General features: G+C 38.4%; 1 protein-coding gene across 1 annotated transcript in view; it reads left to right on the forward strand.

Moving 5' to 3' along the window:
* PTPRO (protein tyrosine phosphatase, receptor type, O) overlaps positions 1-25408 on the forward strand; it is a 375184-nt gene that overhangs the window by 344826 nt on the left and 4950 nt on the right. Inside the window, exons 20-25 of the mRNA XM_006888435.1 lie at positions 6031-6121; positions 7782-7858; positions 8436-8570; positions 8843-8965; positions 17472-17626; positions 19957-20092. Of these exons, the coding sequence (XP_006888497.1) occupies positions 6031-6121; positions 7782-7858; positions 8436-8570; positions 8843-8965; positions 17472-17626; positions 19957-20092 (717 nt within the window). The remainder of the gene's footprint in view (positions 1-6030; positions 6122-7781; positions 7859-8435; positions 8571-8842; positions 8966-17471; positions 17627-19956; positions 20093-25408) is intronic.

Below are 25408 nucleotides of genomic sequence, written 5' to 3' on the forward strand. Positions count from 1 at the left end.
TCAAATGAAAAATACAAAGTTCTTCCTGTAATAGAATTAGCTTATAGCTGGCCCGCCTTCCAACCACCCTTAATCTTGATGTAAGAGAAGAAATATGTAAACTCTTCAAGGTTATCTCTCAGCAGTTTGAAAATAAGTCAACTTGAATCCCTCCAACAGTTTTTACAGCAGAAATCTTCATTCATTCCTATGCCAGTGCCCCTTCCTTCCATTTCTTACTTCCTAAGTACCTGCACTAGTAATTTGTCCAGTGGCTAAGAGTAAAAGATCAAGGACCACATAGGAAACACCGTATCTAACCTTTATTAACTTCACGGGGGGAAATTATGCCCTTTCACAACATCAATAACACAAAACAAATGCTGATGAGATCAAACATGTCCCCCATGCTCCTGTGCCTCAAAGAACCATATTGGGAGAGTTAAAAGGTAATAATTGAAATTAATAACAAAATACAGTCAAGAAGCTCCAAAAAAAATATGTGTGAAGGCACCTCAGCCACTTCAGCCTTGAGTTTCAGTGGCTCTAAGTGTTCCCAAGTTGTCAGTCCTGCCAATATTGGCTTCCCTGTAATTGTCCAACAAAGTTCTCAATTCTACCAATATTGACTCCGTCCTGCCCATTTCACATCCAGTTCTTCAGTTTGCCATTATTGCTGCTGCCATCCCTAAATGTGTCATACATTTCAGGGGGTTAGAGGAGAATTCTACTGGGCGACATATTTCTATTCTTGAAGGTGGAACTGTTAATTTATTGGTGAGACTAACCAATCTTCTTATAGATTGTTGAGACCAGCCAATCCCCTTGTGGAATGGCAGCTAGCCAATCCCTTTGTCGAGAGGCCAACACACCTCACTCACACGGTCCCACCCCTCCACATAGTTATCTGTATTAGAAAAGACATATTGAGAGACAAACTTCACACTTGGTGGTGGTTGTCATTGTTTCCCTTGAGTCAACTATGACTCCTAACAACCATCTCAATTACAGATGGAAACATTGCCCTATTTTGTGACAGAGGTGGTGGTGGTTTTTTGTGTGTTGTTGAATCAGAATCAACTCATAGCTGGCCCTCCAGCAGGTTTTCAGAGGCAGTAAATCACACAGAAGGAGATTGATCATCCTTCTTTTTTTTTTTAATTTTATTTTTTTTTAATTATTTTTTTTTTTTTACCATCCTTCTTCTATGGAGCAATTAGCAGATTCAAACCACCTGCCTTTGGACTTGGAGCCTAGGTTTTTGTTTGTTTGTTTTTAAGGGATGCCATTAGGCCATCCCTAAAGGGACTATCCTTGAAGAAGGTAAACACAGGAGAGGAAGACCCTGGATGAGATGGATTACCACAGTAACTGTGGCAATGGGGTGGTTAGCTGTGTCAGAGATGATGAGGTTATTATAGTGCAAGGGTCAGAATTATTGTTCGTAGGGTCATTAAAAATCATAGTTGACTCTATGACATGGAACAACTCAGAAAAGTCCTGAGAACTGTTGCTAGACTTTCTTGAAGCCTTTTTTTAAACCTAGGGAGCTCTGGTGGCCTAGTGGCAAGAAGCTGTGCCACAATCCCAAAGGCATGTGGTTCAAGGCCACCAGCTGCTCTACAGGAGAAGGATGGGCAACCTCCTCCTGTGCAATCGACTGGCTCTGAAAACCTGCCAGAGCATCAGCCATGGGTTGGTTCCAACTCTTTGGTACACAACAACAAATTTTCGACATTAAACTCTATATTATGGGGGAATGTATTTCATTTGTTCAAAATCCTCTTTTTATTATGATGCCAACTCCAATAGGTCTTTACTTACCTGTAAAGGAAACTCCTTCCATCAACATCATTGGCCATCTCAAGTGTTTTTTACTTCCCCCTCCCCTTACATACCAGTAACAAAAACAAGGACACACTGCCATGATATATAATTCTGACTCATAGTGAGGCTTTACCACATTTCTCATACTGTTAATATTTATGTGATCATACTGCTCATATTACTTCCACAGAGTAGCTGGTGAACTGTAACTGCCAACTTATTCAATTAGCAACCCACCACACAATGCTCTCTGCCATCCAGACTCCTATATACAAAATAGTCTAGTAAAGCAGTTCAGCTGTCTTACTGTCCAGGTTATCCCCAAACATCAGATGCTGTCACCTGCTGTCCTTATTATAAACTCTAAGACCAGAATATAGCTTATGTTCTTCTCAGATGATGATACTGCATATGTTTGTGCTTTAGTTCTTAAAACTTGATGCTTCTAAACACAGCCAACACAGTATAGGCTGCCATTGGACTTGGATGACAGTAAGGTCTGGGAAACTAAACAGATAATAAATACTTTTACAAACAAAACCAGCAAAAGGAAAGGCAAGCAAGATTTATGTTGGTTTCAGGCTATTGCCACATATTTTGCCTTTATGAAAGTAAGCCTCTGGTGTTTCCATATGGTTGGAAAGAAAATAACTGCAAAGTTACTGGACTGGAAATATAGTATTTGATTTTCCACTTAGTGACAGGCTAAATTACAAAAGATTGCAGAGCATTTTGTGTATACATGCAGTTCCTGCTTTGCTGTAATTCAACTTTGGCAATTTACATTTACAGTGTTCCGCCAATTAAACCTCTCTTATCAACTTAGGGCATTTACAGCAGGGAGGCAACACACAATTAAAGTTCTCTCAGTTAGTCAGCTTCCATATGTGCTCCAATGTTCAGCTTCAATCTGTCTCCACTATTTCTTTTGTGTCTAAGGCTTTTTTTCCTTGTGGATTCTGTCGGTACACTTAAAATGAACAGTCAGAGGAGAGTTGTTGGTCTTTTAGAGCAACTGGCAAAAAAGAGGGAGAAATTGTGGGTTGTGGCTCAGAAAAATAAAGCATTGTTTTTAGTATTCTAATGGCCTAGTGGCAAGAAGCTGCACTGCAAACCCAAAGGAACAAGGTTCAAGGCCACCAGCTGCTCCACAGGAGGATGGATGAGCAATCCCCTCCCGTGTGAGTAACTGCCTCTGAAACTCTGCTGGAGGGTCAGCTATGGTCGGTTCTGACTCTATGGTACACAACAACAACAAATTTATCATAACCAATGCATCTTCAAATCATTAGCAATAGTAATACGTTACTCCTTGTTTTGTTTAATTACCCCAACTGGAGTCTTTGTAAGGGAACTCTGGTGGCATAGTCTGTTGGGAGTTGTGCTGCTAATCGAAAGGTTTTGCCTCTCTGGTGGTTCAAATCCAGAGAAAAATTTGACAGAAAGATGAACAATCTCCCCCCATGTGATCTATAGTCTCCAAAACCCAATGGATAGTCAGTCAGCTATGAGTTGGTTCTGACGCTTCAGGAATGAGTGAATAATCCCATGAGATATGGAGAAATTATTGCCTTCATAATATAGATACTTAAAATACTTAAACTGGCACTAGCTTTTTGGTCTGCTGCTGTCCATGATCACACAAATTTCAGAAAGCACATCAATATAAGTCAGTATTTTGATAAATTGTTCACAAAATTTATAAAAAGATTTCTTAATATTTCCAAATTATTTAAGCATTTATAACTGACAAGAAAATAAACAGAATGGTGATATGGTCTCAATTTGTTAAAAATTAATTTTTTTGTCCTACAAAAGCAACATTGTCAGCCTTTGAAAACTCTTTACAGAGGAAAAGTCAGTTGAAAAGTTAAAAATCTCATTTTTAAAGACATCTGGTAAATAAGGATTTTGGTCAAGATGAAAATGCTTATAATTTTGTGAACTGAAGATTAAACCCAGGAGATGGAGTCTCAAAGACTTACTTTCAATGAGGCCAAGGCATTGAATTGTCTTTTGTTTTGTTTTTCATTTTCAAAAGTCAAAAGTATTGAAAAATCAAAGGGAGAAATGCAGACAATCCAGGCTGATTCATGTGTGTTGACTGTAGGTTATGGAACCTAGTGTCAGCCAGTAGAAGGGGAAGTTGCCTCCCAAAAATCTCTTTTAAAGCAGAAAAAAATCCAAAAATTTGATTTCTAAAGTATACATTTTTGCATAGAAACTTGACTCAAAGCACAAAGGCCATGAAAGCCCTGTTCATTCTCAGACACCTCCAACTCCCTTCAAAAGTCTTTTGAAGACTCTCCAAAAGTCTTCCTCAGAGAAGTATTGCTCCAAGTTAGGATTTGTTGAAATAATACCTGAAATGTGTACGTCATATGCAATATTAATATCCTGCTGTGTAAATAAAATTTACAGAAGGTGATTTTTTTATATTGCCTTACTTAATAGACTTAAGAGAGATATACAATATATAGGTAATCCCACACATAGATAACTATGTTTTCTACTAATATTTATTTAACATTCAGGCATAAATTCTCATACACGAATATGACTACATACCACCGCTATTGCATTGTTTGCTCACAGCACAACTTCAGGAAAAATTATCCATATAGACCAAAATACGTGCAATGCCCCAAAGACATCCTTCTTGTTGTTGTTAAGTGTTGTCAAGTCGTAGGCAACTCATTGCGACCGTATGAATGAAAAGTCCTCAAAACTTGCATGACTTTCATCCTTTCTCCAGGTTCATAGGGTTTCTGCAGGCAAGCTATTTACAGAAGTGGATGCCACTCCTGCTTCCAAGCTTGTTTTAATCATGAGCTCTACCAAACACTGTCCACCATGGGTAATCATTATTGCTTTTGACACATCAGTGTCACAGTGTTCAGCTTCCCAGCAGCTATGGGTTACCTCTGTGCATAAAGTGGACACACTAGGGCTATACACCTACAAGAATGTTTGACAAAAAAAAAAATTAAAAACAGGCCCGAGGGCCACAGATTAGAGTCCTCCACCATTGACTTGGTATGAGCACTTTTGGTTCACTAGGCTAACTGGTCTCTCTAATTACAGCTCCTCTGTTTCCTATAGGATAGAAGGCATAGCAATCTATACACCTTTTTCCAGTAACATGGACTTTTTAAAGCATGATTCTCTACATTAAAAGTTACCCTAACTATGCACCTTCTAATAACAGTTTATAAGATACAGGCTGGTAATTAAATGTTCTAATTTTCTATTCATGGGTTGGTATACAACTATGATTCAAACTTGCAAGGTTTCATTACAAATATTTAGTGACCATTAACCTTTTATCTTGCATCATGGAGATGGCACCCTACCTATTGCACCTCATCTTGTATTGCTTTCTCAAAGGCTTAAAATGTTGTTGTTTGCAGGAAAGTATCTTCATTTCCTCAGAGAATTGACCATCTTTATGAAAACTGCATGCATTTCTGTTACCCAATACCTCCAAAAATAGTAAAATAATTTCTGTATTCAAACTTCTCACAGCATTGTTGTATTATTGTTGTTTTTGTGTGCCATTGAGTTATAATTGACCCATAGTTGACCCTCCAGTGGGTTTGTCTATCCTTTTCCTGATGGATTTGAACAATGTGCCTTTAGAATTGCAACCACCAGAGCTCTCTAAGACATTAGTGAACTATGATAGATGATTGTTACAATACTAGGGAATTTTGGTTTCATAATCCATAGTCTGTAGTTTTGCATCTAATCCAAAGGCCAAATCTATCTAGTGAGTGCTTCAAATCCACCAGGAACTCCTCATCCTATGCTAGGCAGTCTCATCCTATGTGATTTATAGCTGTGGAAGTCTAACAGAGAGTCAGCTATGAGTCACACTAGACAGTAATTAATTGAGTTGAGATTTGGGATGCTGCGGCAAAAGGAACAACCTGGATATCTCTACAGTCTACATTCCCCCTAGCCCCTCCTGGATCAATATTTACCTGAGGTAGTTCTAATTCAGGCACTAAGAGTTACATCTATTCCAAATGTCTCCTCATTCTAGGCTCACCACCTTAACCCTTTTATTCTCATGAACGTTGGCAGAAGCACAAAAGGGTAAACCAAACCAAACAGAACATTCCCGAAATGGGACGTGATAATTCTATTACATGCAAAGAGTGAAAATTTGTCTAATACACACCAAGTACATATATTTCGTTAATTCATTTCTGTCATTTTCAGGAATTAAAACTGATTGGACTGGATATTCCACACTTTGCTGCCGATCTTCCACTGAACCGATGTAAAAACCGATACACAAACATCCTACCATGTAAGATCTTTGACAGTGCTATTTCCACTCATGTCTTCTAAAAGTTGAAAGAACATGATTATTACTGACTAATCAGCAATCAGCAAATCTCTGACTGGATGCAGCTGTAGTCAGTAATATCAAAACCATGTCTGTGATGACAATAAAGTCACTGATCTCTTTAGTGCTCTGATATCATTAGACTTCCAACATACTTTCGGAATAAGGTCAGAATGCTTGTGCTCTTACAATGATAGGAAGCTAAAAGGGGAATGGTGTGTTAATTTACTTCTGGCAAGCTCTGTGATGCCTTAGCATTTTATAATAAAAACAATATTATATTAAGGATCATGGCCACATTGTCATACAACGTTAGCCATCATGCAGCCTAACACCCACCATGCCTTTCTTCCTCTTTGTTAAATACTTACAAGACAAAGTATATTTCAATAGAAATCTAATGTTCTTCTCTGTTACAAATCCTCTACGAGATTAAGAATGGGGGAAGAGAGAGGTTGAAAACCTCTACAAAGGGAGTTGTTCTCTCCTTGATGATGTTATTGTTGTTGGATGCTATTGAGTTGAGGCTCATAGCAACCCTATAAACAGCCAATCTGAAACCTGTCCTGTACCATCCTCAACATCCCTGCGGCACTAGGGCTCACTGGTGAAATTGCAATGTCCATCTCATTGGGGGGTCTTCCTCTCCTTTACTGACTCTCAATCTTTCCAAGCATGATACTTCTTAAAAGAAAATGGGCACTAATAACAATATAGTAACATTTTATACCTATGTACATTTTAATTATTTTTTTCCTATCTATCAATTTAAAAGTGTATTCCACTTCATCATCCCCTGTTGAGGTCTCCCCAAGGTACTGAATTCTCTGAATATCCCTAAGTGAAGTAGAAACCACATATTTAGGCTAGTGATTATCACCTTCCAGTCCCTGTTGAGTCAGCCTGGACTCACTATGGACTCCTAGTGATCCTTTGTACGAAGGAACCAAACACTACCTGAACTTGTACCATCCTCGCAATATTTGCTGTGTTTTCGCCCTTTGTTGTAGCCACTAGGTCAATTCATCTCATTGAGAAACTTCCTTTTACCACTGACCCTCGACTTTACCAAGCGGAATATGTTACTCTAGGTACACAGCCCTTCTGATCACATGCTCAATCTTTACAACATTTCTTCAAAGGACATGAGAGATGATGGAGAGAAAATGGTGCATTTGTTTAAACAAAAACCAGAGTGCTCCTTAGAGGCAAAGATGCTGAAACTCGGGGTCACTTAATTTGGGCATATTTTCAGGAGGAACCAGTCCTTAGAGATAGACATGCTGAAAAAGGTAGAGGGTCATCAAAAGAGAAGTGAATCCTCAATGAGATAGCTTGACACAGTAACCACAGCAGTGGGCTTGAACATGAGGGAGAGCGTGAGGATGGCCCAGGACATGGTAAGGTTCAGATCTGCTGTTTACGGGGTCACCATGAGTCAGAGTTGGCTTGACAGCACCTAACAACAATAAGCTTTAAGTAAGGTTAAAATGTCAGACTAAAACTTAACCTACTGTATGTATTATCAGCTAATTTGCCTTGATACTAGATAAAGTGGGCCAATATAATGCTTCCTTCCTTTCTGATTTTTGCCATTTCTTTTCTCCCTCACTCTTGGCAGATGACTTTAGTCGGGTAAGATTAGTATCCATGAATGAAGAGGAAGGTGCAGACTACATAAATGCCAACTATATTCCTGTAAGTTAAAACAAAAACAGCAAAATTATTCATCCAAGTGCTAATCTAACCACAGGAATACAACTCAGACAACACGGATGTATCAGAGAGTTTATGAAAGAAAAGCCACCCCCACCCAGAAGTCCAATTCTAAAGAACAGTGTTTCCATTATTCCATTTCAAAATAAAGAATTAGGGGAGGGAGTTATACATCGGCAATGCTCAAATTTCCTTGTAAAGCAGTAGTTAAAAGATAAACAATTATGCTAAAGATCCTGTTCTTTTTGTATTTAAATGAAAGTTTCAGGAAACAAACTGAAAGTTCTCCATTTGAGCACTCACCTCATAACATCAACAACAGTCATTTATATCTATAATATAGGTGGATGACTGTGATATATGACTTTATAAGCATCCACAGAGAATAATGCTTAAAATCACACAGACCACCTACACAGTTAAATACAATGACCAAAGGGGATGTTTTCATATATATGTATAATTCTTTCCTAGACTTATTACCAGTTAATTTCTAGTTTCTACTCATTTGGAATTGGCAGTAGATTATTAGGTGATACTTCTGTCACTTCTCTCTCAGGGATATAACTCACCCCAGGAGTATATTGCCACTCAGGGACCACTGCCGGAAACCAGAAACGACTTTTGGAAGATGGTCCTACAACAGAAGTCTCAGATCATTGTCATGCTCACTCAGTGTAATGAGAAAAGGAGAGTAAGTACCTATGGGGACCTTAGTGCTTAAGTTTGTATTTAGCAGCAAAGCCAGTGTCAGCCACTACTATTGATTAAGTGCTTTTTGTGTAGCAGAAACTAGTCTTCTGCTGGATTGATTGATTGATTTAATTAATCAATCAATCCTCACAACAGTTCTTTACAGTATTTCAGAGGTAGATGCCTGTATTTCCCAAATGATTCCCCCAGGTCAGCCCAGCATTTGTTTCTTCTAATTGTTTATCTTACAAGGCTGTACCGTTTTTGCCTCAGGTGAAATGTGACCATTACTGGCCTTTCACGGAAGAGCCCATAGCCTATGGGGACATCACTGTGGAGATGATCTCTGAGGAGGAACAGGATGATTGGGCATGCAGACATTTCCGGATCTGCTATGTAAGTCTGGAAGATTTCAGTACTGTCCTCGGGCTACAGAAATACCCCACAAGTGTCAAGAGCTCATCACATCAGATTATGAACACTACTAGTTTTGAAGCCCTGTTTCTTTAAGGAGACAAAGTCCACCTTCAATGTAGTTACACCCATTCATTAAGACTAGTATGGGTGAAACAGTTGTCCTGAAGGACCAGAAGAGTGGCAGAGGAAAGAGACTTCAACCTGTCTCAAGTTAGCCCAGGGTAAGAGAAGATATGAGTAATTACTTACCAGGTTTCATTGAGGAAGTATTCTTATTACCACTATTAGCCATATATTAATGTAATTTTAAGTCATGACTATAGAGTAGAATGGCCTTCTCTACTTCAAGGTTTATTTCCCCCCTCCTTTTTATGGTTCCAAAGAACCATAAATATTAACCATATTGATAGAATAAAATAGCATCAGTTAATATTTAATGTATAAAAAAGCCTGCCAGGGTTTGCTCATCTATGAACTGGTAGACACCATGGCTATGTTAATTCTTACTTAGAACAACTCTATAGGACAGCATCCAACTATCTTGTAGAGTTTCCAATGCTGTAAATCTTTAAAGAAGCAGATTGCCTCATTTTCTCCCACATAGCAGCTAAGGGGTTTGAACCAAAGACCTTAAGGTAAACAGCTAAATGTTTTAACCACTTTACTACCAGGACTCCTTTATGCTATCCAACCCAAACCCACTGATATCTAGTCAATTCTGACTCAGGGTGACCCAGTATTGGGTTTCTGAGGCTATACAAATGTATGGGAGGTATCTGCCCACCTTTCTTCCAAGAATAGCTGATGAATTAGAACTGACAACTTACTGGGTAGCTGCCGAACATTATATTCATTATACCACAAGACTCCTAGTGGATAATTTTAGAAAATACGAGTATGCTTAAATGTGAAAATAAACATTTAAGTTCTATTTTAGTAGCTTGTGTTTTGGGGTTGTTTTGTTTGGATTTTGATTTTTCAAAAGGTACTTCTAGGTATTACTAATTTAATTTTTTTATTTTAATGAGAGTTTACAGAAAAGTTGGATTTTCATTCATTCATTGTTGTACATTTTACCCCCCTCCCTCCCTTTACCCACGCCCAGTTAATTTTTTTTTAAATATTCATTCATTATTGCACAATTACCTGTTCCACCCAGCCCTCTTTGCAATGTACCTCTTATTCGGTGCTGTTGTCATATGTATAATGCCTAATCATATATTTTTTTTAAAATAAAATTGTTATTTTTATACTGATTTACTTACAAAGCTCACATACATTATTTTTCACACTGGATCTTTACCATTTCCTTTACCCACCCCTCTCGTGATAAAACTGTGCAACCCTGTGATTACCCCCTGCCCATCCTCAACCCTCTGCTCCTCTAGTCCTCATCCCCTTGGAGCCTCATACATATTTAACTAGTTATCTATCTCTACAGTATTTGGTCTTCTTAAGGGCCTTTCTATTTAAAAGTTGGGCCTGAGGAATGATGTCTATTTTAAGCCCTGTTATTATATTTTGGAGGAATATTCTTCTAAATCATACAGCACTCTAGTCAGTTTGCTGTCCTGAGGTAATTCTGAGTTTGCTGGGACACTGAACCTTGTGCCATTGGGATCTCAAATGCCATAATGGAACAACTGTGCCATTGTTGTTGTGATTATGTGCCATCATGTCACCTATGACTCAGAGCAACCCTATGTACAATAGGCCTAAACCCTGCTCTGTCCTGTGCCAGTCTCACTGTCTCCAACACATCCACCCTGATTACCCCAGTCACTGAATGAATCCACCTCACAGAGGGTCTTCCTCTCCTGCACTGTCCCTCCACCAAGCATGATGTCCCTCTCCAAGGACTGGTCCCTCCTTACAACATGTCCAAAGTATGTCAGACAAAGCTTCAGAATTCTTGCCTCCAAGGAGCAGCCTGGTTTAACCCTCTCCAAGATGAACCTGTTCATTTGCTTAGCAGTCCATACATGTGCCAAACACCATAATGGCTACCCATTATGGGCAGTGTTTGGTGGAGCTCCCAGATTTATTCAGGTTTAGAAGCAGAAGTGGATCCACTTCCCAAATCACATGCTTCTGGAAATTCTATGAACCTGGAGAAATGACAATAATTATAGAAAGGCTTCAGACCTTTTGTCCATAGGGTCGCTATGAGTCGTACTTGACTCGACGGCAATCAACAACAACAATCTTAAAGAAGGCCTGCCCCTGGCATAGTCCGTAGGTAACTGTGCTGCTAAGCCAACAGCCAGGCCTCTTTGGAAGTTCAAATCCACCAGTAGCCAGCAATTTTGAGGGAGAAAGATGGACAAACTCCTCCTGTGAAATTTACAGTTTTGGAAAACCCAATGATCGGCCAGTTATGAGTGCATCTTGTTAACACTGAGTATGAGTGTGAATAATCAGGATCTCACACATCTTTTTGAAGTGCTATTGCTTTCTGATTATTAGAATGTCAGAAAAGTAAATTTTCCTGTAAGACCTGCTATCTGTCTGATGACTAACTTTTGAACATATGTTAAGTGTTTCTGTGCCAGACTTCAGAGGTCTAATTGTGGTGCCAAAATGATCTGTTGCCTTCTTCACCTACAACAGTCTAAGGAAAATAAAGTGTTTAGAGATATTTTCCACTTGACTATGCCCTATATTGCATGTCAAATTTGATAGGAAAAAAAACTCAGTAAAATCTTAAATGTATTAGTAATTACTAGAGAACATTATTAATATAATGAATATAATTAAGTGATATATTTTAAAATGTTAAGATAGCAATTTTACATTACATTAAATTGTATTGTGGTGAAGTACCACAATACAATTTAAAGCAAGAAAAAAAGTTAAATGTCCCCTCCTTAGAAACAACACTTTCTAATAGTGTGTAGTACCGCATTTAAAGGCGAACTGTGGCCTTTGGGCCAAATCCAACTTGTCATCTGCTTTGTAAAGCCATATTAAGAATGGCTTTTACTTTCTAAATGATTATACATTTTAAAAAGGACAAAATATCATGGTATATGAAAAATCAGATTTCAGTGCACCTAACAACTTGTTATTTGAACACGGGCATGGTTGCCTAGGTACATTTTTTTTATGGCTACTTTTACGCAAGAAATTTGAGTATTTGCAGCAGACCTTATGACCTGGAAAGCCTGAGATCACTGTGAGGTGGAATCAATGAGATGATAATTCACACCACAGCCCTTTATAGAAATTTGCTAACTGTTAATACAGATAGCACAAAGATTGTGCGTATCAGTGCAATATAAATACTCAGAAGATAGTCAGTACTTTTTAGTGACTAATTAGCAACAGTTAATTCTTAACTGCTTGTCATTAACAATAGTTTTCACTTCAGCAAAAATGTAGGAAAATCTAAAGTCTGACTCTAAAAGCCTGAGTTTCATGCTGTTCCAGTCCTTTGAAATAAATGCTCATCTTGTCCTTGTTCATCAAGTAACTTTTTACTCAACGTTTCATGATCTAATGTCACCTTTTCCTCATTATTAAACACCTTCTTTGGTCTTGGACGCAGTTAGCTCTTTCCTCTCACAGCATGCTGTTGTTGTTGGTAGATGCCTTCAGGACAGCTCTGACACATGGCCCCATGGATACAGAGAAGCCCTGCCAGGTTCTGGCATCCTCGGCCTCTGCTCTGCATACTCCCACTGGTGCAGCCATCGTGCCAGTCCGTTTTGAGGAGGAATTTCCTCCCTTTTTGGCTGACCATCTACTTTACCAAGCATGATGTCTTTTTCCAGCACCTACTACAATATCATGCCCAAAGTATGAGAGATGCAATCTTATCTTTATTTCTAAGTAACATTCTGGCTTTACTTTCTTCCAAGGCCGGTTTCTCTATCAGCCTCCATTGTAGACTGTAGATTTCAGGAGCAAGTGCTCTGTTCTCTACCTAATCTTTTGAGAATGCATAAATAAATGAACATATTAATTATTTTAAAAATAACAAAACCTTGTGACATATCAAACATTTTTCCAGTAGAGAAACTATTTGACACTCTGAATGCCATTTGAACTCCGCTTGCTTTCTTGGCTATAAACCAGATTAATAGTACAACTACAAGACAAATGGGGATAAATTTTTTCATCTTTGTATAGAAAAGGGGCTTATCAATTTTTAAAAAGTAAAGTATCAGATAGACATATGTTCTTTTTTTCTTTTTTAATTTTTTAAAATTTTTATTTTGTACGTGTGTACCATCAAATCAGATCTGTCTGGTATAGGAGGAGATTGTCCCTCCTTTTCTAGCAGAGCATCTGGTGGATTCGAACCAGAGACCTCTGGTATTGCAATGCAGCTTCTTGCTACTAGGTCACCAGAGGTCCCTCAGAAGCATATTTTTATGCTAATTTTCTCTTACCCAGTAAAGAGTCACTCAGATCATTGTATGTTCAATATTAAGTTTCTTTTCCTTGATCATAATAAAAGACCGCTTCTCTTTCAACGACACTATAGAAAAAAGGTAATTTTTTTTTAAAATGGCAATGAAATAATGAAGTGTCTGTAGTTACTAACGTATGATATCAGAGTGCCCCCTATTGGCCAGAAACATACATAATCTAAATTTTAAGCTCATGAAAGGTGAAATTGTTAAAGCACACTGTGTTGTGTTAATGAATATATTTTCCTGATTCTTTCATGTTTATATTGGTTCTTATTCCCTTCATAATAATATGCAACGACTTTCAGCATAAAACAATGTATGTTGTTGTTGATTGCAGTTGAGTCGAGCATGACTCCTAGCAACCCTATGAACAAAAGACCTGAAGCCTTTCTATATCGTCATTTTTCAAAGTTCATAGTTTCCAGAGGCATGTTGTTTAGGAAGTGGATGTCACTCCTGCTTTCACACAATAATATATGAATTATAAAAATGAGGAAGTCAGGGGAACAGAACTCGGGAATTACTACATAAAACAAAACCAGATGGGTTTTTCTTATTTACAAGAAAGGAAGAAAAATATTATAATAACTTATATCTAATACTTAACAATTAGCATTAACTAGTAAGAAATGAATATCAAAGAACAGAAAAATAATAATAATCTTCTTTCTAGTTACTTTATAACTTGTTATCTGGCTGCCAGGAGTGACTCCAATATTAAGTTCCTTCCCTTACATTTCTTAAGTCACAGCTGAAAATATACCTGCCTTTTCTATTTCAGCTTCTTTTTTAACAGCTTAGAAGTTTTAGCTGTGAAAATTTTCAGACCAATTCTATAGAAAATATCTATATTACCTAGAATATACCTATCTTAGGTTCAGCCTATGATCTCTGAACCTCAGAATCTCTTCAGAACCTATGATCTCTGAACAGGGTGGGAATTTTCATAGACAGTTCTGGGAAATATTATCTAGTGACTGAGGATATACTTTGCACAGGTATGATATTGGGTAATGAAATTATTATTCACAGTATGTTATGCCTGCAGTACTTGTTTGACATACTCCCTGAAGCAATGGTGAACGTGGGCATCTCTATATATTTCACAATCCCTGAGTTTAAGGAAGAGCCCTTGAGCACAGTGGAGGAGGTCCTGTATGCTTCTGGAGACAGATGACCTTGGATCCTAAAGGGACCAGGATCTGGATGACTATTTGGTTTATGTATATTAATACATATGTTGGTATAAATTTACTCTTTTTTGTAAAAATCTAACTTCATTCAAGACTACTCACTCTTGGAATTAATTTCTTTGAACCAAAACTTTATTTCTAAATTCTCAGTCAGGTCAAACTCTCCAAACTTAAGATGTAATAGTCCATCTTCTAAGTGGATTCAAGATTCTTAGCAAGTTTAGAGGATGGGGGATGGATTAACTCATTGGCCTGCCAAAAGAACAAACTTCAAAGTGCAGCCAGAGTGTTCCTTGAATGTACAGATGGAAAAGTTTTGTCTCTCATACTTTGAGCATGTTGTCAGGAAAGGCAATTCCTTGGAAAGGGACATCGTGCTCGGAAAGATGGAGGGCCAGGGAAATGTAGGAAGACCCTCAATGAAAATGATTGACATGGGGATTGCAGCAATAGGCTCAGGTGTGTCCAAGATGATGAGAATGGCAGAGGAAAAGACAGGGTTTAGGTCCGTTGTTCATAGGGTCACTATGAGTCATACTTGACTCAACGACATCTAACAACAAAGCTGTAGAATTGGACTGTATCTGACAGTTGATTACAAAACAGTAAAGCCTTATTCTTAAAATTATTAAGAATTTCTGGCCGCACACTGTATTATGTATTTTGCTACTAACCAATGAATCAGTTGTTTGAATCTGCTAGGTACTTTATAGTAGAAAGTTGAGCCATCTCCCTGTAAAGATTCAGCCTCCGAAATCTGTTGGAAGGTCACAATGTGTCAGAATAGACTTTATGGCAGTGGACTTATTGTTCATATTAACAGGAGAGGTGGTGAATGCATCTTAAGGAGCTCAGGTTGTATTAATTGTTAAGCTGTTAACCAAAAGGTCAGCAGTTCAAATCTACCAACTGCCCTGAGGGAAAAAGAGAGGCAATCTCCTATAATGATTCACAGCGTCACAAACTTAGTGGTGGGTAGCTGTAAGTCCCAATCAACCCAGTAACAGTGAATCTTGATCCGCATCCTAATCTGTGAGTAATCAGTTCAGAAGGAACCACAGTTTACTTGATTAGGATAAATACACAAATTATACACACAGAGTAGATATTTCCAGAGCCATACAAATGCACTGAGCTAGACAGGAGTGAATAGTAGTAGTCACATAACAATTGTAAAAGTCAGTCAACTTAGCAGTGTCTAATGGCATTGTTTTTAGGAAGGGCCAGTCCTTGGAAAAAGATGGCATACTTGAAAAGGTGGAGAGTTGACATAGGAGAGGAAGACCCTCAACAAGAAGGATTGGCTTGGTGACTGTAACAGTGGGATCCAGTATATTAGAGATGGTTAGGAAGGGCAAGGTTCAGATCCTTTGTTCATAGGGTGGTTATGAGTTGCAGTTCACTCAATGGTGTATAACAACAATGACAATTACATGGACTCAAGGTTTGTGTACCATCTTTCACAGGCTTGATCACACATATTCTTCATTATAATCCTTGTTATAGGTACCATTCTTGAAACCATCCCACCATCCCGAATATAAGGAAATGGAAACTTGCTGAATTTGTCTTGGGTCGGCTACCCTAGAACCAAACTCAAGTCATGGATTCTTATGAGAGTATTCTCTCCAGTGGAGTCCACTGGGTCGTACAGATGACTGATGTCCTTAATTACTAGCCAAAAGCTTGGAAGTTCAAGTTTACTCAGAGGCACCACAGAAGAGAGGTCTGACTGATAATCTGCTTCAGAAAAGTCAGTCACTGTAGAAAGAGACAAAGGAAGCAGGATAAGAGAGAGTGAGAAGAGAGACAAAGCTGTGGGTTTATACTGAGCCCATGGAGCATCACACCCACTCTCCCTGTGACTGAGTTGGAAACCCACTCATAGCTGATACTCCATTGGGTTTCCAAGGTTGTGAATTGAATAGGAGTTTGCATATCTTTTTCCCTTGGAGTGGCTGGAAAATTTGAGCTTTGGTTAAGCAGTGCAACTCTTTACATAATTCATAATCCATTATCCTCTCCATGGAGAAGATTGTTATTGTTGAGTCAGAACTGACCCATAGCTGACCCTTCAGTGGGTTTTCAGAGGAAGTAGGTAGAATGGGAGGAATTTGCCAGTCCTTCTCTCATAGAGCAGCTGATGGATTCGAATTATGTGCCTTCAGGATTGCAGCGTAGCTTCTTACCACTAGGCCATACAGAGTTGTCCCACGATGGTACCAGTTTTGTGTGTCCTAATACCAGACACTCATGAGTTGTGGGCTGCCGCCAGCAGAAGGAAGTAAGCTCCTGAACATTTTCTAGTAAGGTGATGTTTGGAGCTACTCAATTGGCTTCTACTCATAGTGACCTATGTGCAGAGTAAAATGACCCTTTAGCATTTCCTTGGCTAAATCCTTATGGAAACTTTTTCATTTGTACCATTAGGCCTCTTCACTCTATTTAGTGGGAAGGACAGAGAAGGGTACAGGCACACATAACAGCAGTAGCAGCTAGGGAAAGGGCACACCAACATGATAAAGGGGATGCAGGGAGGCACTCTCAGAACCTTCTACAGAATTGAAGATACTGTTTAATGCTGATGAAGCTCTTTGGTGCAAGGCAAATCCTGATGTACTTAAGCTCTTGTTCCTACCTACACAGGAATGGATGAACCTATTTATCCTGCTATTTGGAGGTTGGATACAATTAATATTTTTACAAAGTCTGCTTTGTGCCAGACACAATGCTGGACAGGGAAGGGCACTGACTCAGAGTACAACCTGGCTCTATCTCCTTAACTCCACTAGCACGTGATCTTGTGGGGAGGCCTGGACCATCCTATCTGTGGACTGGGAGATTGATGTATCCCTTCATCTTTTCCCTTTGAAGGCTGATGAGATGCAAGATGTGATGCATTTCAACTATACTGCGTGGCCTGATCATGGTGTACCCACGGCAAATGCCGCAGAAAGTATCCTGCAGTTTGTATACATGGTCCGACAGCAAGCCACCAAGAGCAAAGGCCCCATGATCATACACTGCAGGTAACCTCCTCAAATTCATTTTCTGTTAAGCACTGGGAGCTTTGCTTTTATAAAGGAAGTAGCCCATTATTCTATAAACCATATTTCATTAACAATTAATAGGAGTTTGAATCTTTAAAATGTCACTATTTACTTTTTGGTGAAATCTAGCATTTAACCATGTCTATACATACCATTCAGTGACTCTATTTCCATTCTTTCCATGGTGCCATTATCCTCGTTACTTCTGCTCTAGTTATTTCATCCCTATTAATTTAGACTCACTGGCCCAAAAGTCTCCCTCTGTGCTTCAGAGATACGATTGTCTTTAGTCTCATAAAGGTAATTTTTAAAGCTCAGTACTTAAAGATAACATTCTTTCCTTTTTGGGCTATTTGTTTGGCTTTTTCCATTAAAAGATAATTTAGGGGCATAGTTTTGTTTCAAGATTGGAAGATGATTCCATGGTAATAGTCTCAACCCCAAATCTGAACTATTGGTGGTGGGGTGTTTTTTAATCAAATTTGTAGTTAATTGGTTTCTTATTATATATTCAATACTCTGCAATGAAGCCATTCGTTATCCTGGATTCTGATAGGTCTTATATTCACATTGACGTGGAAAAATGAAAGTGAAAAAAAATTAAAGGATCTCCATGTGTTCATACAACTAAAGTGGGGGAATTAGAATGCAGTTTAGGCAAGCCAGTATCCAAAGACCTGACTTACAAGAACTCATAAAAATACAACGTATTATTATCCTACTCTAGCAAGGAATCTAAGTGGTTTTCAACACAGACAGATGCAAAAGCAAATTATAAGTAGCTAATCATACCCCACAATAATAGGAACAATCACAAAACAGAAGGAGAATTTAAAATATTCAGCTCGTTCAGAGAAACAAGCATACTTGCTCTGGCTTTGAGAGTTTGTCAGACAATTTCCAGACACCTAAAATGAAAGGGAATAAATCAACTAGTCCATTACCAAAACTCAAAACCTACACACTCCTTCCTCAGGGGAAGAGTTATTTCTTAAAGTTTTCCTTCCTACCTAGTTTACAAAGCTTTGTCAGAATCAATCTCCGTAAATTTTTAGGTAGCCTCAAAGGAATGTGAGACATAAATATATGTTCTGCTTGTGTATCAGAGATAGAAATGAAATAGAGATGTTAGAAGTCTCTAACCAGAGTAAATCTCTAATCCTAGATCTAGACCACAGCTTTTGTGAATTAGAATGCTGGGGAGGGGGTGGGTAATGTGGGAAGGATTGGGAGGTAGAGAAGCAAGCGGTAGGGGTAGTAGCAGATTGTATATTTAAGAAACGTGTGTCCTCCAAAGAAAAATGCCTAAAAAAAACCCCCCACCAGCTTTCTAGTGTAGGGACATCACTGCTCTAGATTGATTTTAGGCACTGACAGACCTTCCTTCTACAGATAAACTAATCTCTCCTCAAAATGGTTCTTTCCAAGATATGGAAAATGCAACTCCTTCACTGTAGTAGCAAACACATGAAAATCTAACCACTGACAGACAGTAGGTGCAGTCTGGTGTTGTTTCATAGGTACACACCCAAGAGCAAATTATTCCCTGAGAAGATACATCTGAGAGAGAATTGTTTAGTAGAAAAAGTAAACTGAGACAATGAACCCCAGGCTTTTAGTGTTTAATTTTTCTTCTAGAAAATTCCACATATAAATTTACATCAACTTTCTGTGTTGCATAATTAAAGTTCGACGCTAGTAAACACTTCATTCTACAGATGATTAGACAATGCAGAATTGGGTACTGAGAAGGACAGTTGCCCCAGATGTCACTCTCCTTCCCCCTAAGTGGTGTAAGAAGATGGGAAGAGAGTGGTATAAAGACTTTTTGTTTTAAGGCATCTATATAAAATATCCCTGGGAGATTGAAAGAGGCCCAAAACTTCTTCAGGGGGGAAAAATGGTAGATGTGGAAGAAGGGTCTGAGACTATGAGCTGAATTAAGAGCTGAATCTACACGTATCTTTATGGCCCTAGGTTGGGATTGGGTCCCAGTTTTCTCAACTAGGCCTGCAGCTTGGTTAGCGCTTAACTCTGAGTCCAATTCAAAAGACAGAGGATCACTTTTGTGTGTCAGTTCCCTGAGGGCAGGCATCAGCACATCATAGTGCTCTACATGGAATCATTGTTTTCCTCAGGAAACATTTGCTGCCACTACATGCTTTAAAATCTGTTACGTTGAAAATAATGTCAGGAAGTTACTATTTATCCCCCCCCCCTTTGCTCACAATGGTACCACCTGTAATATTTTTCTTAAAGCCCAGTCTAAGTGATGTGCTGTCTTGACTTTTTTTTTTTTTTTTTTGCAGCGCTGGAGTGGGACGGACAGGAACGTTCATTGCCCTGGACAGGCTCTTGCAGCACATTCGGGATCACGAGTTTGTAGACATCCTAGGGCTGGTGTCAGAAATGAGGTCATACCGGATGTCTATGGTGCAGACAGAGGTAGGAGCATAATCTACATGGATTTTTCAAAGTTGCCTTTGACTAAAATATCTGCCATAATTCAACCCCATATTTCATCACAGGCTGTCTCAGATTGTTTTGTACCTTCCTCATTCCTTTCCTGTGCCTGTTCAAACTGTGTCTAATGGACAAAAACAAAAAACAAAGAACAAAATTTTGGCCTCTAGAAATCGATTTGATTTATAGTGATTACACTTCTATTGTTATCTTTTAGTAATCCAGAGATCACAGGAGCAATTTATTATTATTATTATTCATTTTAATAGACATTTACAGAGGTTTTGGATTTCTATTCATTCATTTCCACACTTTTCTCCCTGCCCACCCCTCCCCACCAGCTCGCTTCCCAAACCATCCTCAGAGGATATTGAAAGACAACAGCTAACCTGAATACTATAGCCAAGCAGAAACTGGAACAGCTGAAATTGAATTTACATATGAAACACCAGATTGATGCAATAGTTTGTCATTAGTTTGTCCTCCATGTAACTCCTTGTCACAACTCCTTTTTGATGGAGGCTTTATGCGATCTGTCCACTTAAGACTCTCAAGGATTCCTAATCAATCCCCAGGCTCACCAGTTCTTCCAGCTCCCTTTTACTTAAATTAACATTTTAACAACAAAGGGGCACTTCCGGAAATGCCCAGCATTGTTGTAGGCTCCTTCTTCCTGCTTGTCTCTCATGTCCTCTGATTTCTTAAGGCCAAGCAACTCTTCACTCAGACCAACTGACTTTTGCAGGCTCCTTCTTCCTGCTTGTCTCTCATGTCCTCTGATTTCTTAAGGCCAAGCAACTCTTCACTCAGACCAACTGACTTTTGCAGGCTCCTTCTTCCTGCTTGTCTCTCATGTCCTCTGATTTCTTAAGGCCAAGCAACTCTTCACTCAGACCAACTGACTTTTGGGGCCAGAGCCAGCATTTCGTGGTCTCAGAGCAGTGGTGCGTGGCACCTGTGTGGGTGCAAGAAGCTCAGTACAATAGCTTGTCCTTAATCCTAGGCAATCAGTCTCTTACACTGGACATCTCAGATTCAGACACACAATAGTCCTTTCTCTCTAGGAGTGTGCGTGGGAGGAACGCTTGTTGAATCAAGGACCAGACCTCTTACTAAATTTCCAGAGGATTAAAACGTGCTTTGGTCTTCCTCATGGTTTTCCTAACCTAGTTGCCACTAGATGTCAGTATAACTCAGTTCTAAATAATGGCCGGTTTCTCAGCTCTTTACAGCTCTCTCTCTTCCCCTTTTTATACCCCTCTTCTACCCCATTCCTTTGTGGCTAGTGCTTGGCACAACCCTTCCAAAGTGTTTATTTCTGAATTATAGGAGGATCATCACACTTTACACAGGATAAACCGTTCTTACTCAAATGCTTATTTCCTCACCATAAACAATGTCTGTATTTGTTTCTTAAGATTACTCTCATTCCAACCCTGCTTCCTTCTAATTTACTGTTGTAGAGACTGAATGCCATCTTTTTACCCCTACGTTTAGAACTTCTCAGTTTCCCAGAGACAACTTCTCTAGCTAGTGATTAAATAGTAATCTATTAATTGGTACATGGTTTGGGCTTTCACTTCCGTAAGTCTACATCCTAATATGTTATTAGACTTCTTATTATGTATATTAATTCTCAAGCTTCAAAGGGAAACACCGTATTTTAAGTATTTTGCATGTGATGGATTGTCTGCCCTGTTCATTTAATTTCTAGCTTTTATTACTATATAGGCTTTGATTACAGCCTGTTTGCTTTGACTTCTCCAACCATAGAATTTTAATTCTTTTTTAAAAAATTACCCTCACCTGGCCCATCCTCCATTCCACTTTCAGCTCCTTTCTCTTTCTTAAGGTGTGGTGATTACACAAGAAAACTGGGGCAGCCAGGAAGTGATTGAGCAAAGCTGGGAAAAAGACTTTGAAATGCTTTGGGCTCCAAATGTTGCTTTATTTATTTGGTTTCTTTGTTTATGGAAGCATTTTCAGTTGACATCTCAAGGGACACAATATCTTTTACATTTGTGATACTTTTCCAGGACTCTCCTGGGGGGAATTGAAAGTCAGCAGAAAGGGCTAAGGTCACCATAGGTTACCTATTTTTCCCAAGTTTTCTAACTTCATCCTTGAATTCCCTCAGGATTTAGTGATGGGTTCCTTCCAGTTCCAGTTATTTATTTTTGTTAGTTATTTCTAGAACATCTTGTTCATTAACCTTCATTTCTCCTCATTCCTCAACTCATCATGCTTCAGCCAATTTAGCAACCCAATTCTGGTGCCTTTTATTCATGTTAATAAGTAAACCATGGTTCTCTTCACTTTTATCTTTACAGAATATTCCTTTGATAATAATTATTTTCAGAAAGCCATATGGTTCTACAGTTGATTTATTTTCCAGGTCCCTGTGACTATAAACAACCCATGAAGCATATACCATGTTTCCTCTCATTCCAGTTTTATCATTCTTCTAACCATCTCTGGAATACCTATCATCCTGATCCCTCCACTCTACCTCACTCTAAAAACAATTGATTCAATCACCCCCATCTCCACAGGCCTATTCCAGTGTTTTAACAATGTGTATGGCATGGCTGTATTTTGACCTGTCCTCTTTCTTTCTCTCACCCAATGTCTCTGTAGCCCTCTACAAACACAGAAGTAATTAGGAAGAAAGCCACACTCTGGGAGGTCTGAGCTCTAAGACACTTCACTTCTTCCATTTACCAATACAATGTGGGCAGCTTTCCTGAATTTTACAGTGTGCTTTACAAAAAATGATAATATAAATAAGTACTTTGAAACTATACAGAGGATAATGTTCTCTTTTGGGCTTTTTGCCATTTTTATCAAATGTTTTGCGTGGTTTTCCTCTAATAGTCTTTCTCTAGAGGACAATTAAGAGTTTGGCTTCTAGCATCATCGCCCTGATCTGCAACCTAAATTTCTTCTGGGCTCCCAGGGAATTGTTCTTTAATAGTCTTTTATTTTCATCTCTTATAGCCTAGCTACTTTTTTTTTAACATAAAGTTTGGCTCAATGTTGTCACTGAGCAGTTATGAGTTAGATGAAAAACCTGACAATCTATGGCCTTATTTATATGCTCAGTGTTTGGCAATGAACTATTTTATAAGAATAAGAAATTACTGAGGAAATTCTGCCAAAAAGTAAGGATATGTATTTCTTCAACACTTGTTGAAAAATACTGGTTAAGCTGAGGAACCAATCTAGTGAGGTCTGAAGTATTAACTTTTGTGTAAGGATGTGATACAAAAGGTTCCTTAAAAGGGATATGTGATTAAGTATTATTGTCGTGACATGAGTCCAGAAAGAATGCTGCATAGTGGAGTGGACTTGTGGGGAAGGATTACATAAAATGAAAGAATTTTTCTTTTTCATTCAAAGAGAAGAACAAACTGGATGGCAGGGAGAAAAGTGCAACAATGAATGAATGGAAATAAAAAAAGTAAAATAAAAAGGTTAATTAAAAAACCCTTATGGATAAAAGTATTAAAAGTATTTACTTTTGCATAAATTTGGGGAAACAAAGTAAAAACAAGAAAAGCCTTGAAATAATTCATTTCTTCTCAAAAAAAGAGCTACCCTTAAAACTTTCGTATTTTTCCTTTTGATCTTCATTCAAGTACAACTTCTAAAGAATTTTAACCATGTTTTATGTATATAAATATATTAATTATTTTATATATTTATATAATTATATTCATATATAAATATATTACTATATGTGTATGTTAAACTCATCATTAAACTGTAAACAACTCATAGTTGACCCTTCATCTAGTTTCCATGGCTGTAAGTCCCATAGGAAGAAATTGCCCATCGTTTTCCTCAACGAGCCACAGGGGTTTGAACTGTCAGAGAAATGTGACTTTTGGGCTTACAGCACAACTCATCATAGACTATAGAATATATATATATATATATATATATATATATATATATATATATATATATATATACTGTTATACATATACAATGATGGCCTAGTAGTAGTATGAAGTTACTCTTGTTTGGTTCCACAATCAACATACTTGGTGCAGCAGTCAAGAAATCAAAAGTTGAATTGCTTGGTAAATCTGCTGTCAGAGACCTTTGCACAGTACTGAGAAGCAATGATGTCAGTCTAGAGATTAACGTGTGCCTGATCCAGGCCATGGTCTTTGTAATTACTTGCTATGCATCAGAGAGCTGGAGAATGACTAGGATGATAGAAGAAGAAATGATGCCTTTGAGCTGTGGTGTTGGAGAAGAGTCTTGAACATACAATAGACTGTCCAAAAAAATTAATAGGGCTGTCTTGGGAGAGAGTGAAACCAAGTTTCACCCAGGAAGCTAGGATTATAAAGCTCTGCCTTACACACTTTTGGGAATGTGCCCAGGAGGGACTGATCCTTGGAGAAGGACATCATGCTTGAAACGGTGGAGAGACATCACAGGAGAGGAAGACCCCAGATGAGATGGATTGATACAGTGACGAGGGCAATGGGGTAGGTGTGTCAGAGTCAGTAAGACTGGCTGGCTCAGGGCACACTTCAGAGATATCGTACACAGGGTTACCATGAGTCACAGGCCACTTGACAGCAAATAACAGCAACAACAATACTAAGAAGCTGCACTTCATTTAAATAGATGAGGGAAAGAACTGTCTAAAAGAAATATATGATTAGGTATTATTTGCATGATCACAGTCAGAAAAAGAGGTGTATTGCAAAATGGACTGTGGGAGTGGGGAGGAGGGAAGAAACTGTGCAACAATCAATCTTATTAAAGAAAAAATCAAATTGGGGGGGTAGGGAAGAAAATGTACAACAATGAATGAATGGAAATCCAAGTTTTCTATAAGCTTTCATTAAAATATCAATAAAATAAAAGCAAACAAATAAAAGGAGCTGCACTTCAATCCCAAAGGTATGAGTTTCAAACCCATCAGCTGCTCCATAAGAAAAGGATGAGCACTCTACTTCTGTGCAATTTACAGCCGTCTAAAACCCCACTGGATGGTCAGCTGTGAGTTAGTTCTGACTTGACAGCATGAAATAACATATACATACATATATAACATATTTAGGGAGCTCTGCTGGCTTAGTGATAAGGTGTTGCACTGCCAACCCACAGTCAAGCAGTTCAAATCCACCAGCTGCTCTGTAGGAGAAAGATGGATATATATGCCTTAATTTTTCAATTAACATTATACTATGCATGTTACTCAAACTACTTAAACTTCTGTAGCTCTTTATAAGTGCTGATTAGTGTTTTTTTTGAGATATACCTTTACTGAAACCA

This window comes from Elephantulus edwardii, unplaced genomic scaffold (assembly GCF_000299155.1).
Source record: "Elephantulus edwardii isolate Elephantulus edwardi_28Jun2011 unplaced genomic scaffold, EleEdw1.0 scaffold00067, whole genome shotgun sequence".
Lineage (NCBI taxonomy): Eukaryota > Metazoa > Chordata > Mammalia > Macroscelidea > Macroscelididae > Elephantulus > Elephantulus edwardii.